General features: G+C 41.9%; 1 protein-coding gene across 12 annotated transcripts in view; it reads right to left on the reverse strand.

The window, feature by feature from the left end:
* The window catches only part of LOC139397721 (rho family-interacting cell polarization regulator 1-like), a 131,492-nt gene that overhangs the window by 40,389 nt on the left and 73,462 nt on the right, over positions 1–17,641 (reverse strand). The window contains exon 1 of one of the 12 annotated variants that reach the window (XM_071144344.1): positions 1,579–1,907. The exons of 8 other annotated variants lie outside the window; for them this stretch is intronic. In XM_071144344.1, the coding sequence (XP_071000445.1) occupies positions 1,579–1,597 (19 nt within the window). In that variant the 5' untranslated portion in view covers positions 1,598–1,907. Of the gene's footprint in view, positions 1–1,578; positions 1,908–17,641 lie in introns of those variants that run through there. 3 more of the 12 variants (XM_071144564.1, XM_071144258.1, XM_071144384.1) reach the window with 3 other exon arrangements.

Below are 17,641 nucleotides of genomic sequence, written 5' to 3' on the forward strand. Positions count from 1 at the left end.
ATGATGTCAAGCAAAGAGGTACTGAGTTTGAAGGTAGGCCTTGAAATACATCCACCAGGTACACCGCCAACTGACTCAAATGATGTAGAAGCTTCTAAAGCCATGACATCATTTTCTGGAATTTTCCAAGCTGTTTAAAAAGGCACAGTCAACTTAGTGTATGTAAACTTCTGACCCACTGGAATTGTGATACAGTGAATTATAAGTGAAGTAATCTTTCTGTAAACAATTGTTGGAAAAATTACTTGTGTCATGCACAAAGTAGATGTCCTAACCGACTTGCCAAAACTATAGTTTGAAATTCGAAGAAATTTGTGGAGTGGTTGAAAAACTAGTTTTAATGACTCCAACCTAAGTGTATGTAAACTTCCGACTTCAAGTGTGCACACGTGTCCCCTTCCTTCCCTTCCATTCTCTCTGCCAGCGCCTAAACAAAGACCCACTACATCCCTTACCGCCATTCCCTTCTCCAGCCCTCCACGTCTGCTTGACTCTTATCTAACACTTCCACTAAATGAAGAGATTTGTAATTATAACCCAACTGTTTACAACTCATCTCAGTACTGACTCAGTCAAGCCCCCTAGTCATTGTTCAATGTCTCAAAGTCCATGGGTATGTTTACAACACTGGCCATGAGGGACTGGTTTGGAAAACTGAAATTAGGTTCTTCAAATCTCCACAGCAACAGGACCTGACTAGAGTGTGACCACACCTAAAGTGAGGGGAAATCACACAACAGACACTTATGGACGTCCCCTAGCCACAGCACTGAACACCGAGGTGTCCGTGTCCACACACCACCCCTGGGAACAGCTGGTCTACCTCAACACCACCAAAGATGGATCTGTGGGGCCGGCGTTTTTTTCCCTCCCCACAGACCGAATTAAACCACATTAATTTGGACATGTCGTGGTAGACCACCTGGATGATAACAAACTGCAGTCATCCCCCTCGTCCACAAACCATAGGCCTATATAGACCAACACCAGGGACATAGACAGACAATGTGGCCATAGCTATGAGGAGGAGGGACACTATCATTCTCCAACTCCAGGGCTTTCAGTTTCATAATGGACTCCACGAGAAGGAAATGGAGGAACGTTTTCTTACCCCTGTTTTCAGGGCAGTGTAAGGCACATCCAACTTCATCCCTGACAAAAAGGACAATGTGAAGCCAAAGCAAAGGAATTTAGCCTCAAACAGAGAGATAGAGAGGGACCATATATTGAGGGTGTAAGAAATAACACAGGCTGATAAAACACACCCACAAAATGAAAACTAAACATTGACAATCAATGGGAACACACACTGGTGATGGTTAAATGAGAAGTAACATTTTACAAAATGCTTCACACGGTGTGAAATACTACAAAACCCAATACAAGCAGCGAGTGACTGACGTTTGACTCACCACAATCCCCACCATTCCAAAACAAGAGTAACAACACTATAGACAAAACTAACATCCTGTACTTCAAAATTCCATCGTAGCCTAGAACAAAATAGAACTATAATATTTGTATAAATTGTCAAGTCCACAAGCCCCACTTTAAATCAGATTAAAGGGGAAAAGGTACCTCCATATCCACTGTACATCTTTTTATCGATATGTGGCTTCCTCTCAGTGTTGACCACCCAGACCAGGAGATGGTTCTCCTTGGGTTTAATGAGAACCACCTTAAAGAGATAGACATAGAGAGATAGATCCACGGAAGGAGATCCAGCAGCGTCTACTCGTCTGAAGTTTAATCTCTGGCCCCTCTCTCAAACTCAGAGGAGAGCGAGCGAGAGCAGAGCAGAGGCGCTGCCGCCAGGAAATGGGAAGGCGGTCAACCTCCCTGCCAGCAGCCCTCTCCTCCTCCTTCTCTGGCTTCCTCTACTCTTCCCTGACTGACATCACACTCTTCCTGCCTCTCCCTCTTCCAGCAAGACCAGCACATTGTTTCCAACTCGTAAATTGCATGTACAGTACCAGTCAAAATTTGACAAAAACCTACTCATTCAAGGGATTTTTTTTTTTTTTTTACATTGTAGAATAACAGTAAATACATCTAAACTATGAAATAACACATATGTGGAAGCATGTAGTAACAAAACAAAATACATTTTATATTTGAGATCCTTCAAAGTAGGAACCCTTTGCCTTGACAGCTTTGCACACACTTGGCATTCTCTCATCCAGCTTCATGAGGTTGAATTTCAATTAACAGGTTTGCCTTGTTAAAAGTTCCTTTGTGGAATTTCTTTCCTTCTTAATGCGTTCAAGCCAATCAGTTGCATTGTGACGAGGTAGGGGTGGTATACAGAAGATAGCCCTATTTGGTAAAAGACCAAGTCCATATTATGTCCATCATTACTTTAAGACATGAAGGTTAGTCAATATGGAACATTTCAAGAACTGAAAGTTTCTTCAAGTGTAGTCGCAAAAAAACATCAAGCGCTATGATGAAACTGGCTCTCATGAGGACTGCCACAGGAAAGGAAGACCCAGAGTTACCTCTGCTGCAGAGGATAAGTTCATTAGAGTTACCAGCCTCAGAAATTGCAGCCCAAATAAATGCTTCAGAGTTCAAGTAACAGACACATCCCAACATCAACTGTTCAGAGGAGACTGCGTGAAACAGGCCTTCATGGTCGAATTGCTGCAAAGAAACACTACTAAAGGACTCCAATAAGAAGAAGAGACTTGCTTGGGCCAAGAAACATGAGCATTGGACATTAGGCCGGTGGAAATCTGTCCTTTGGTCTGATGAGTCCAAATGTGAGATTTTTAGTTCCAACCGCTGTGTCTTTATGAGACAGAGTAGGTGAACGAATGATCTCTGCATGTGTGGTTCACACCGTGAAGCATATAGGGGGAGGTGCGATGGTGTGGGGGTGCTTTGCTGGTGACACTGTCAGTGATTTATTTAGAATTCAAGGCACACTTAACCAGCATGGCTACTACAGCATTCTGCAGTGATACGCCATCCCATCTGGTTTGCGCTTAATGGGACTTTCGTTTGTTTTTCAACAGGACCATGACCCAAAACACACCTCCAGACTGTGTAAGAGCTATTTGACCAAGAAGGAGAGTGATGGGTTGCTGCATCAGATGACCTGGCCTCCACAATCCTCAGACCTCAACCCAATTGAGATGGTTTGGGATGAGTTGGACCGGAGAGTGAAAGAAAAGCAGCCAACAAGTGCTCAGGATATGTGGGAATGCCTTCAAGACTGCTGGAAAAGCATTCCTCATGAAGCTGGTTGATAGAATGCCAGAGTGTGCAAAGCTTTCATCAAGGCAAAGGGGGGCTTCTTTGAAGAATCTCAAATATATTTTGATTTGTTTAACACTTGTTTGGTTACTACATGATTCCATATTTGTTATTTCATAGTTTGTCTTCACTATTATTCTACAGTGTAGAAAAAAGTTTAAATAAATAAAATCCCATGAATGAGTCGGTGTGTCCAAACTTTTGGCTGGTACTGTATGCAATTATAACATTTGTGTTCTCTACTACTGCCATTACATATCATGAATAGGACCCCAAAATAGCTTTGAGTAATAAACTGTGGAAACTCAAGAGACCCTAAGAAAAGAAAAATGTTAACTTCTCAACTCTTCCCTTAATATTTTTCCTCATAATCACAACTAAAGTCTGAAATAACACAACGAGAGATGATCCTTATCAGCCTTGAGTCATTCATCCATGACAAATCCCTACCGGTCTTAGCATGCCAGACTGTCTATCGATGTTGTAAACGGTTTACAAGAAGTACCCAGACACCCCAGAGCATGATGCACCAAACGGGAAATGAACGCTCATAACCCCCTCAGAAACACTGTTCTTACTCTATATCGTCATCATAGATTCTGAGGCTCTTGCGTGCATAGTCTCACTCCGCAAGACAAAAACATCTAGTGGAACTGCCTTTTGTCAGCTCAAGCCTCTAACTAAAATGAGTCACTACGTGAACCTTGTGATCAGGTCAAACTTGTGTGATGACCCCAAGTCTCATTCTTAACAGTGCACCTTGAAAATGTTTAACAGAGGACAGGACTGGCAAAAGGGACTTGAGAACCTAGCTGCAAGCTTATGATCACGCTCAAGGTGACACTGCTCTAGTTCAGGTACTTAACCTGATTAGGTATATGGCTGCACTTTACGCTGAGGAATGAAAGTTGTCAATAATAACCTACAAGGGACAGCCGTCACTGTCAGCAGTATGCCATCAGAAAAACAGCAGGATGTTAGTCAAACAGTTGCAACAACATGCTGAAAATCAGTGACTAATAAATCAGTAGAGCACAGAGTCTGATGAAGGGGAGTGAGAATAGATGGGTATATGCAAATACAAACAGCTTGTAAGACTGGTTTACGCAACGATGTTTCTCATTGGGCTTTTCCCCATAACCCAGGCCTGCGCCTTTCTCCTGGAGGCAGACTTGTTTTTAATGTCTTCGACATCACGCACACGCAGGATATTAGTCAAACAGTTGCAACAACACACACACCTCCTTCCGTATGCGCTGCACATTTACAGGGAGAGGAAAGCCTTAATCGACATGTTAATCCAGCAGCTTCTCTCGCTGCGCATTCAGATTTCACTCAGATTAAACTCGAATGACTTTCATGTGTTCCACTTAGATCCAAAATGTACCACTTCATTACACACATGGGGAGACTTGTGTTTAGTTCAAAATATAAAAATATGTGCACAAATATGCACACAAATCTAGATTTCATAAAACACACCCACACCACAAAGAATGAAGTAAACAAACAAAGACACTGTCAATAAACGTGTTCACCCCCCCCCCCATATTCACCACCGCGACTGTCACCAAGGGTTTCTAACAGGTCCTGACATGATCAACCTCTGCAGAATCCCATTCTGCACGCTAGAATGTGCAGGAGGACTAGCTGACATTGATATTTGATGACAGTGATTGGCTGAGTAGCTTCTTTGGCGATTAGTAGTTGGTCAGATCCAGTAAATGGAGTAAGCGAGGCAGTCGAGGTGAATCAAATCAAGGTCTGTTAACCACATCAGATCAGCTCATTAGCATCAAGGGGAAACCCCACACCGAGTCTCAGCCTGGCTGACCAGGAATCAACATACACCAAATAAACATCGGTCTACACAATGAAACGGAGAGTAACAAGATATCAGGGGGATCTGCATCCAACGTATGAAAGACACATAATTCTACATCTCTTTTAGAGCACTTCTATTCAGTGCACAGAAACACATACACCAGGACATACACTACATGATCAAACATCTCATTCCAAAATCATGGGCATTAATATGAAGTTGGTCCCCCTTTTGCTGCTATAACAGCCGCTTTTGCATTGCTCATCCAAATATTTATACAGTGCCTTGCGAAAGTATTCAGCCCCCTTGAACTTTGCGACCTTTTGCCACATTTCAGGCTTCAAACATAAAGATATAAAACTGTATTTTTTGTGAATAATCAACAACAAGTGGGACACAATCATGAAGTGGAACGACATTTATTGGATATTTCAAACTTTTTTAACAAATCAAAAACTGAAAAATTGGGCGTGCAAAATTATTCAGCCCCCTTAAGTTAATACTTTGTAGCGCCACCTTTTGCTGCGATTACAGCTGTAAGTCGCTTGGGGTATGTCTCTATCAGTTTTGCACATCGAGAGACTGACATTTTTTCCCATTCCTCCTTGCAAAACAGCTCGAGCTCAGTGAGGTTGGATGGAGAGCATTTGTGAACAGCAGTTTTCAGTTCTTTCCACAGATTCTCGATTGGATTCAGGTCTGGACTTTGACTTGGCCATTCTAACACCTGGATATGTTTATTTTTGAACCATTCCATTGTAGATTTTGCTTTATGTTTTGGATCATTGTCTTGTTGGAAGACAAATCTCCGTCCCAGTCTCAGGTCTTTTGCAGACTCCATCAGGTTTTCTTCCAGAATGGTCCTGTATTTGGCTCCATCCATCTTCCAATCAATTTTAACCATCTTCCCTGTCCCTGCTGAAGAAAAGCAGGCCCAAACCATGATGCTGCCACCACCATGTTTGACAGTGGGGATGGTGTGTTCAGCTGTGTTGCTTTTACGCCAAACATAACGTTTCGCATTGTTGCCAAAAAGTTCAATTTTGGTTTCATCTGACCAGAGCACCTTCTTCCACATGTTTGGTGTGTCTCCCAGGTAGCTTGTGGCAAACTTTAAACAACACTTTTTATGGATATCTTTAAGAAATGGCTTTCTTCTTGCCGCTCTTCCATAAAGGCCAGATTTGTGCAATATACGACTGATTGTTGTCCTATGGACAGAGTCTCCCACCTCAGCTGTAGATCTCTGCAGTTCATCCAGAGTGATCATGGGCCTCTTGGCTGCATCTCTGATCAGTCTTCTCCTTGTATGAGCTGAAAGTTTAGAGGGACGGCCAGGTCTTGGTAGATTTGCAGTGGTCTGATACTCCTTCCATTTCAATATTATCGCTTGCACAGTGCTCCTTGGGATGTTTAAAGCTTGGGAAATCTTATTGTATCCAAATCCGTCTTTAAACTTCTTCACAACAGTATCTCGGACCTGCCTGGTGTGTTCCTTGTTCTTCATGATGCTCTCTGCGCTTTTAACGGACCTCTGAGACTATCACAGTGCAGGTGCATTTATACGGAGACTTGATTACACACAGGTGGATTGTATTTATCATCATTAGTCATTTAGGTCAACATTGGATCATTCAGAGATCCTCACTGAACTTCTGGAGAGAGTTTGCTGCACTGAAAGTAAAGGGGCTGAATCATTTTGCACGCCCAATTTTTCAGTTTTTGATTTGTTAAAAAAAGTTTGAAATATCCAATAAATGTCGTTCCACTTCAGGATTGTGTCCCACTTGTTGTTGATTCTTCACAAAAAAATACAGTTTTACATCTTTATGTTTGAAGCATGAAATGTGGCAAAAGGTCGCAAAGTTCAAGGGGGCCGAATACTTTCGCAAGGCACTGTATATTCTTATTTCCATTCCTTTAGATTGTGTGTATTGTTAGATATTACTGCACTGTTGGAACTAGAAACAAGCATTTTGCTACATCTGCTAAACACGTGTATGTGACAAATACAATTTTATTTAACAGCCTCCACTCTTCTGGGCAGGCTTTCCACTAGACGGTGGAACATTACTACGGGGACTTGCTGCCATTCAGCCACAAGAGCATTAGTGAAGTTGGTCACTGATGTTGGGAGATTAGGCCTGGCTTGCAGTCGGCATTACAATTTATCCCAAAGGTGTTCAATGGCGTTAAGGTCAGGGCTCTGTGCAGGCCAGTCAATTTCTTCCACATCGATCTCGACAAACCATTTCTGTTTAGACCTCACTTTGTGCACGGGGGCATTGTCATGCTGAAACAGGAAAGGGCCTTCCCCAAACTGTTGGCACAGAGTTCTATGCACAGAATAGTCTGGAATGTTTTTGTATGTTGTAGCATTAAGATTTGTTTAACACTTTTCTGGTTACTACATGACTCCATAAGTGTTCTTTCATAGTTTTTGATGTCTTCACTATTATTCTACAATTTAGAAAATAGAAAAAAATAAAGAAAAACCCTTGAATGAGTAGGTGTATCCAAACTTTTGACTGGTACTATACATGTAGTTAGGGGTAAAGGGGCAAAGCAGACTGCACCATTTTTTTGTTTTTAAAATCTATGGCTAGCCAGGGGCACACTCAAACACTATTTACAAAAGATGCATGTGTTTACTGAGTCCACCAGAGGCAGTAGGGATGACCACTAGTTTTCTTGATAAGTGCATGAATTGGACAATATTCCTGTCCTGCTAAGCATTCAAAATGTAACGAGTACTTTTGGCTGTCAAGGAAAATGTACGGAATAAAAAGTACAATATTTATTTTAGGAATGTAGTGAAGTAACAGACAAAAATATAAATAGTAAGGTACAGATACTCCAAAAAAACGACTTAAGTAGTACTTTAAAGTATTTTTACTTAAGTACATTACACCACTGCCCAGAGGCTTCTGTTCCTTGGCGTGTTATAGAAAAGTCAAAGGTGTCATCAAATAGATTACAATATTAATTATTTACTGGAATGACTACTACATTGTTTTGCATTGGTGTTTGGACAAACTATAGCAGGCCTGGGCAAATATTTTCCATGGAGGGCCACACTAAAATATATTTTTGCCATCGCGGGCCAGAATCATATTACAGGATTATACATCATGTGTATGACTGTGCTGACAGATATATCTACTGTAAATCACGTCCAGATATCCAACACATTTTACCATGCAGAGAAATAAACCATATCCATGTTCTCCTTTTGGTAGGTATTTTCATTATTAAACATGCAACAAACTACACAGAGGGAAAAGTACACAAAGTGCAATCAGCACAACGGACAGAACTCTCGTTAGCGGATATGCACAAAAACACAAGAAAGAGAGAGCTCAACATTACATTTAAATTACTCAATCAGCGTGAGTAGTGAAGTATCTGATGGGCATTGACTAGAGCAGTGAAGTCAGGTATAGTTTCTGGTGTTGCTATGCGTAGGATTGCTGAGAGGTGAGAGTCAGTAAGAGATGATTTGTGCCTTGACTTGTTATATTTCATCACTGACAATGTCTGGGTCAACATATGTACAGTTGAAGTCGGAAGTTTACATACACCTTAGCCAAATACATTTGAACTCAGTTTTTCACAATTCCTGACATTTAATCCTAGTAAACATTCCCTGTTTTAGGAGACCACTTTATTTTAAGAATGTGAAACATCAGAATAATAGTAGAGCGAATTATTTATTTCAGATTTGATTTCTTTCATCACATTCCCAGTGGGTCAGAAGTTTACATACACTCAATTTGTTTTTGGTAGCATTGCCTTTAAATGGTATAACTTGGGTCAATGTTTCAGGTAGCCTTCCACAAGCTTCCGACAATGAGTTGGGTGAATTTTGGCCCATTCCTCATGACAGAGCTGGTGTAAGTCAGATTTGTAGGCCTCCTTGCTCGCACACGCTTTTTTGCGGCTTTGTGATGGCCACTCCAATCCCTTGACTTTGTTGTCCTTAAGCCATTTTGCCACAACTTTGGAAGTATGCTTGGGGTCATTGTCCATTTGGAAGACCCATATGCGACCAAGCTTTAACTTACTGACTGATGTTTTGAGATGTTGCTTTAATATATCCACAACATTTTCCTCCCTCATGATGCCATCTATTTTGTGAAGTGCACCAGTCCCTCTTGCAGCAAAGCACCCCCACAGCATGCTGCTGTCACCCCTGTGCTTCATGGTTGGGATGGTGTTCTTCAGCTTGCAAGCCTCCCCCTTTTCCTCCAAACATAACAATGGTCATTATGGCCAAACAGTTATATTTTTGTTTCATCAAACTAGAGGACATTTCTCCGAAAAGTAGTCTGGCTTTTTTTTTTTTATAGCGGGTTTGGAGCAGTGGCTTCTTCCTTGCTGAGCGGCCTTTCGGGTTATGTTAATACAGGACTTGTTTACTATGGATATAGATACTTTTGTACCCGTTTCCTCCAGCATCTTCACAAGGTCCTTTGCTGTTCTGGGATTGATTTGCACTTTTCGCATCAAAGTACGTTCATCTCTAGGAGACAGAACACGTCTCCTTCCTGAGTGGTATGACGGCTGCGTGATCCCATGGTGTTTATACTTGCGTACTATTATTGGTACAGATGAACGTGGTACGTTTGGAAATTGCTCCCAAGGATGAATCAGACTTGTCGGAGGTCTACATTTTTTTTCTGAGGTCTTGGCTGATTTATTTTGATTTTCCCATGATTTTAAGCAAAGAGGCACCGAGTTTGAAGGTAGGCCTTGAAATACATCCACAGGTACACCACCAACTGACTCAAATGATGTCAATTAGCCTATCAGAAGCTTCTAAAGCCATGACATCATTTTCTGGAATTTTCCAAGCTGTTTAAAAAAGGCACAGTCAACTTAGTGTATGTAAACTTCTGACCCACTAGAATTGTGGTAGTGAATTATAAGTGAAATAATCCGTCTGTAAACAATTGTTGGAAAAATTACTTGTGTCATGCACAAAGTAACGTCCTAACCAACTTGCCAAAAAAACAATAGTTTAACAAGAAATTTGTGGAGTGGTTGAAAAACAAGTTTTAATGACTCCAACCTTAGTGTATGTAAACTTCTGACTTCAACTGTATGTGAACAAACAGTAGAAACATCTTCTGAGCATAACTCCTAATCTTTGGAAAGTTTTGTTCATCGAGAGATGCATAGAACCTCGTCAGTGACATTGTTTTGAATAGTTCTCCAATCACTGCATCAGACTGAAGATCGATAGGCTCAAGATGCAGGTCAGTGGGATTGTAATCCACATTGAAGGTGAAAGGAGAGGAAACCATCAGTATGTCATTTTACAACACTTTGAAAATGACGAGAAAACTCACTGTTCAAAGCATGCAGCAGCGATGTATACTTCTCCCGCTGGTCATCTGATAGGGAACAGACTAGTAGTGTCGGAAGGTGGGTGAGATTGTTGTCATCTGATAGGGAACAGACTAGTAGTGTCGGAAGGTGGGTGAGATTGTTGTCATCTGATAGGGAACAGACTAGTAGTGTCGGAAGGTGGGTGAGATTGTTGTCATCTGATAGGGAACAGACTAGTAGTGTCGGAAGGTGGGTGAGATTGTTGTCATCTGATAGGGAACAGACTAGCAGTGTCGGAAGGTGGGTGAGATTGTTGTCATCTGATAGGGAACAGACTAGTAGTGTCGGAAGGTGGGTGAGATTGCTGTCATCTGATAGGGAACAGACTAGTAGTGTCGGAAGGTGGGTGAGATTGTTGTCATCTGATAGGGAACAGACTAGTAGTGTCGGAAGGTGTGTGAGATTGCTGTCATCTGATAGGGAACAGACTAGTAGTGTCGGAAGGTGGGTGAGATTGTTGTCATCTGATAGGGAACAGACTAGTAGTGTCGGAAGGTGGGTGAGATTGTTGTCATCTGATAGGGAACAGACTAGTAGTGTCGGAAGGTGGGTGAGATTGTTGTCATCTGATAGGGAACAGACTAGTAGTGTCGGAAGGTGTGTGAGATTGTTGTCATCTGATAGGGAACAGACTAGTAGTGTCGGAAGGTGGGTGAGATTGTTGTCATCTGATAGGGAACAGACTAGTAGTGTCGGAAGGTGGGTGAGATTGTTGTCATCTGATAGGGAACAGACTAGTAGTGTCGGAAGGTGGGTGAGATTGTTGTCATCTGATAAGGAACAGACTAGTAGTGTCGGAAGGTGGGTGAGATTGTTGTCATCTGATAGGGAACAGACTAGTAGTGTCGGAAGGTGTGTGAGATTGTTGTCATCTGATAGGGAACAGACTAGTAGTGTCGGAAGGTGGGTGAGATTGTTGGCGGGTCAGGACTCATTTTCCCTTGAAAGCTTTGACAAGGCTGTACATCTGAATTGCAAAAAGGCCCTTCCCTTGTAGTTTGGAATTCAGATCACTCATGACGGCCATGAGGGTGAAGGCAAAATCAGCCAACCATTCTTTATCTTGCAGTTGAGAGAAATCCACATATTTTCCTTTCCTTTGCAAAAACTCACTAATCTCAGATATCAGGTGAAATCCTTTTAAGCTCCTTCCCGAAACACAGCCATCTCACGTTTGTGTGGTAGGGGAGATCTGCATGACCCGACTCGGTATCCTTCAACAGTGAGACAAACTGCCTGTGGTTTAAAGATTTTGCTCTTATGAAGTTTACCACTGTAGTGACTGTATCCACAACATGGCTCATTTTTAGAACACATTTACAGAGCATGAATAATGCAATGCAGGAAAATAATTATCTGATCTGGGTTCAGCTCAGCTACTTGATCTTGTATCCTTTTCAAAAGGCCAAAGTCTTTTCCTGTCAAGTTTGGGCACCCATCAGTGGTCACACTGGATAACTTTTCATTAACCTCCTCCAATAAATCTTTCCCTGTGGTTGTGCTCTTCATTGACTGCACTGAAGCAAGCTCCTCTGTCATTTCCTAGTCTGGGGTTATGCCTCGTAAGAATATCAACAACTGCATTGTGTCACGTGCATCACCGCCCTCATCCAGGGCCAAGGAAAAATAAGTGAAATCCTTTACCTTGTCTTTCAACTGTTGTTCCATATTCTCTGCGATGTCCTCAACACGCCGTGTCACTGTTCGTCTTGACAGGGAGACATTTTCAAACAGCTCTTTCTTGTCGGAGCAAAGTATTGCTGCAGAGTCAATTAAACATTCTTTAATGAATTCGCCCTCAGCGAATGGCTTGCTATGTTTAGAAATTTTGTGGGACAGTACGCAGCTAGCTCTCGCAATTCCGTCGTTTGCTGATTGCAGTTTTGTGAGAAGTCCTTGCTGCTTTTTTCAACTGAGAAAGCAACTCTTTCGATGCACTTGCCCTCTGCTCAGAAGACATATTCCTGTATTTCTCTGCATGCTTCGTCTGGAAGTGTCGGGACAAGTTGTAGTCTTTTCTCTTTTTTTGCTCTTCACACACAGCTTTCCTTGATACCTCAACAAAGACATATTTGGATGTCCTCTCTTACTGGAACACCCTAAATTCACTGTCTACTTTCCTTTTCTTTGAAAAACTGATTTTTGTGCAATTTATAGCGAGCTACTATTTCTAACTAACGTGTGTTTCAGCCTGTCTGTCACTGTCTGTCCTCGTGCAGTTGTTATTTATACGTGCCTTCAAAAATAAATGTCCCACAAGCGGTGGGAGTTAAATCATTACACAGGTGAGAATTCATTGGGCTTTTCATTTGAATAATAAAAGACATTTTCAAAACTTTACTATCGCAAATTCTTTGATCTGAGCATGATTCCGCCGCGCCGTAGTGAAATCAGGTCCCGGGCCCCATACCCAAACCTGCGTTATAGCATACTCAGTAAATGTGTGGAAAGATACAGAAAGGCATGAGAGCTAATCCTAAATAGCATTCATACTCTCCAATATGGCGTAATAAATGATTCTTAATGTGTAAGAAACCATTTATATCAGATCCTTGGTCTAAGAAGAGTTTTTATACTTTGAAAGACATCTTCAATGTGAATGTACTCCTCAGTTTCCAGGAAATCAGCCAGAGTTTTAATGTCCCAGGGGGTGGTTGAATTCGTAATGTGGAAAAAGTCAAGGGGTCTGAATACTTTCCGAAGGTACTGTGACTATCCCAGGACAATGTAAGTCATCTGGGTCATACAGAGATAAGATGCCTGGCAACACACTGACACAGGGTTATCAGACGCACACAGGCCTGACAACTGGATCCTGGATATCGGTGCATATCCCAGGGGATTTACCCAACTAGCTGTATTTGTTAAGTCTACCATTAATCATTACACCAAACTCACATACACAGTTCAAAGAGTAGGGGGTTTGAAAAACCAAATATAGCAGTACTTCCTTGCATTTCCACCTGGGTAATTCTGGAATTGCGCTGAAACTAGATTTCACTTAAAATGTATGCCAAACAAAAAAACATTGTTTTCAAAGTTTAACAAACCATAAAACTTCACATTGGTGCTCATGGGTCCTTTTACATGGGGTCCTTTTAAATTGAAATTACCACTTTAGCGCAGCTCAATCTAAGGTGGAGACCCCCACCCCTCCATAGCTTCACTCAACAACAAGCACTTTACTCCCCAAAACCACCCCAGAGGACACGTTCTTTCCATTCTTAACATGCAACTAGGCTTCTATTTGTCTCAAACACAGCAGGCATGCTTGTTTTCCACACCCCCTCCCCTGATTCTTAAATCAAAATGAGCTTTACTTATTTAATCTGCTGTTTGAGCAGGTGCCAGGGAATTTCATATGCACAGAGAAAACGACAGGTATAACAGAGGAGCTATACTGGGATTACGTGTGTGCAAACCGTGAACAGGACGTCAGTGCAATATTACCTGCTGCCCCAGAGACGTAAACAGATGCACGCGTGGAAGAAGAATTAGCCCTTGGTCTCTTCTGCAAGGAATCTATTGAGTTTGTGTCCAATATGGATAACCATATTTCTCATTAAATAAAAAATACAATTCTATAACCATCTGTAGTCAATTAATTAACCTTGTTCAAGGGACACTAAACCAGACAAAATAAAGCGTGCCTATCTATATAATGAATATAGGGTGGGTTGAGATTATTAAATATAAAAGCACTAAACCTCTCCCTAAAAGCTTCACTTATTCAAAAGTTTTACTTGAACACTAAATGGTTCTCAAGTAGATTACTAAGAAAAGCTCATCCATTGTTTAAAAATGGCCTTTTTTGCCATTGTGCAGATTGCCATGTCTCATTCGATTAATTGGAAAAAAATACTTTGCTACAATTTGGCTACAATTTCAATTTCATCCGCCTGAAAAGATATAACAAATATTATAAAAAATATTATGGCTGAACTCAAATGTGCTGGTCGATAAATTACCTGTATTTATGGGAAAGATGTTTGAAAAGGGTATTTTGTTTTAAAATTATATTATAAATCGGAATGGTAGAGTTGTCTTTCATGGAGTTATCAGGATTGTATGGGAAGGTCTGCTCAATCCAAGAGTACAACCAATTGATTACAGCATTACCCCAAAAATGGAGGAGGCAGGTGGCAATGGGAGGAGGTAGAGAACTGGAATTTAAAGGATCAAACCTGGCGAAGGAATAAAAATAGCATAAATAGGAAAATAAACCAGTTTAATTTGAGGACCAGGATGTTGACAGCTGTGCCATACAGATTGAAAAATAGTTGGGAAGAGATTTTTGATGTACCGATTCCATGGTACAGGGTGTATGAGTTGATATATAAAACAACAAGATTCAACACTTTGTGCTTTACAGCTAAAATTATTATATAGAATTCTTGCCACCAACAAAATGTTGAATATTTGGGGCATTCAACCATTAAAGCTCCGCAGATTTGGTTGTGAGGATACAGAATCAATAGACCATTTATTTTGGTACTGCCCTCAGGTAGCTTGTTTCTGGTCTCAGATTCAGGAATGGCAGAAAATGCAGAACATTGATCTAAAATTGACCCTAGAAATAGTACTGTTGGGAGATCTGGTGAGACCAGGTCAGTAAATGATTAATATACTAATACTCCTAGTAAAAACGTTTATCTTCAACTTGCAATCTGTGGATTCTATTAGATACATGTCAATCTATATTAAACATCACAGCATAGTTGAAAGATATATTGTGCGTAGAAATCCGAAGAGGGTGGCCAGTGGCGATAGGTGGGAGGGGCTGAGGGGGGCTGAGGGTTGGGATGTGGAATTGGAGACAAGGGGGAGTGGAGTGGCTGGGCGACAGATAGAATAACGGTCAAAGATAAAAGTATGGATAGGAATGTCAAAACAAAAACAAAACATAACAAAAAGTATGTTTGAATGACACTGAGGGGCAGTGTGTTTACAGCAGATGCTGTGCAGGTGTTTGTACACATGCATATACACACACTCACATCCAAATGCACACATACACGGACACACACAGGTTAATAGTGCCATACATGCACTCAAACATATTCAGTTGACCTTGCTATTCTGATTTTTGTTGTCCCTGATGTCTTTGTTTTTTGCATTGTTGTTTTCCGTTTGTCTTTCTCTTTTGTCGGTTGTTGGTGCATGGGGGGGGGGGGGTAGGGAATGGGTACTGGTGGTAGGGAATGGGTTATTATTATTTTAAAACAAATTCTGATGGTAGGGGGGGGGGGGGGGGTACTGATGGTAGGGAATGGGTTACTATTATTTTAAAACAAATTCTGATGGGGGGGGGGGGGGGGGTACTGATGGTAGGGAATGGATTATTATTATTTTAAAACAAATTCTGGGGGGGGGGGTACTGATGGTAGGGAATGGGTTATTATTATTTTAAAACAAATTCTGGGGGGGGGGGGGGATGGTAGGGGGGGGGGGGGGGTACTAATGGTAGGGAATGGGTTATTATTATTCTAAAACAAATTCTAGGGAATGGGGGGGGGGGGGGGGTACTGATGGTAGGGAATGGATTATTATTATTTTAAAACAAATTCTGGGGGGGGGGTACTGATGGTAGGGAATGGGTTATTAATATTTTAAAACAAATTCTGGGGGGGGGGGTACTGATGGTAGGGAATGGGTTATTATTATTTTAAAACAAATTCTGGGGGGGGGGGGTACTGATGGTAGGGAATGGGTTATTATTATTTTAAAACAAATTCTGGGGGGGGGGGGTACTGATGGTAGGGAATGGGTTATTATTATTTTAAAACAAATTCTAGGGAATGGGGGGGGGGGGGGGGGGCTGTGGTGGGGATCTTGGAGGGCTGGCGTTTGGGGGGGCTTGCGTGCGTGCTCAGTCCCCTCCTGTACTCCCTGTTCACTCATGACTTCACGACCAGGCACAACTCCAACACCATCATTAAGTTTGCCGATGACACAACAGTTGTAGGTCTGATAACCAACAACGATGAGACAGCCTATAGGGAGGAAGTCAGAGATCTGGCCTTGTGGCGCCAGGACAATAACCTCTCCCTCAACGTGATCAAGAAAAACGAGATGATTGTGGACAAAAGGAAAAGGAGTACTGAGCACGCCCCCATTCTCACTGACGGGGTTGCAGGTTGAGAGCGTTAAGTTCCTTGGTGTCCACATCAACAAACTAACATGGTCCAAACATACCAAGACAGTCGTGAAGAGGGCACAACAAAACGTTGGGTCCTCAGATCCTCAAAAGGTTCTACAGCTGCAACATCGGGAACATCCTGACTGGTTGCATCACTGCCTGGTATGGCAACTGCTCGGCCTCCGACCGCAAGGCACTACAGATGGTAGTGCGTACGGCCCAGTAAATCACTGGGGCCAAGCTTCCTGCCATCCAGGATCTCTATACCAGGCCGTGTCAGAGGATGTCCCTAAAAATAGTCAAAGACTCCAGCCACCCAAGTCATAGACTGGTCTCTCTGCTACCGCACGGAAAACCAAGTCTAGGTCCAATAGGCTTCTAAAACAGCTTCTACCCCCAAGGCGTAAGACTCGTGAACATCTAATCAAATGGCTACCCAGACTATTTGCATTGCCCCCACTCCCCTCTTTTACACCACTTCTACACTGTTATTATCTATGCATAGTCACTTTAATAACTCTACCTACATGTACATATTACCTCAATTTCCTCAACTAACCGTTACCCCCGCGCATTGACTCTGTACCGGTACCCCTTGTATACTGCTGCTATACTGCTGTAAACTGCTACAGACCTATATCTATCCTACCCCGCCTTTCTAAGGTCTTCGAAAGCCAAGTCAACAAACAGATCACCAACCATTTTGAATCACACTGTACCTTCTCCACTATGCAATCTGGTGCAATCTGGTGCACCTCAACCATGCTCAAGGTTCTAAATGATATCATAACCGCCATCGATAAGAGACATTACTGTGCAGCCGTATTCATCGACCTGGCCAAGGCTTTCGACTCTGTCAATCACCACATTTTATTGGCAGACTCAACAGCCTTGGTTTCTCAAATGATTGCCTCGCCTGGTTCACCAGCTACTTCTCTGATAGGAGTTAATTTGCACTCACTGTATATAGACTTTGTGTTCTTTTTTTCTACTGTATTTATTTATTTATTTTTCTTTCACCTTTATTT

Source organism: Oncorhynchus clarkii, chromosome 1 (genome assembly GCF_045791955.1).
Source record: "Oncorhynchus clarkii lewisi isolate Uvic-CL-2024 chromosome 1, UVic_Ocla_1.0, whole genome shotgun sequence".
In the NCBI taxonomy this organism is placed as follows: domain Eukaryota; kingdom Metazoa; phylum Chordata; class Actinopteri; order Salmoniformes; family Salmonidae; genus Oncorhynchus; species Oncorhynchus clarkii.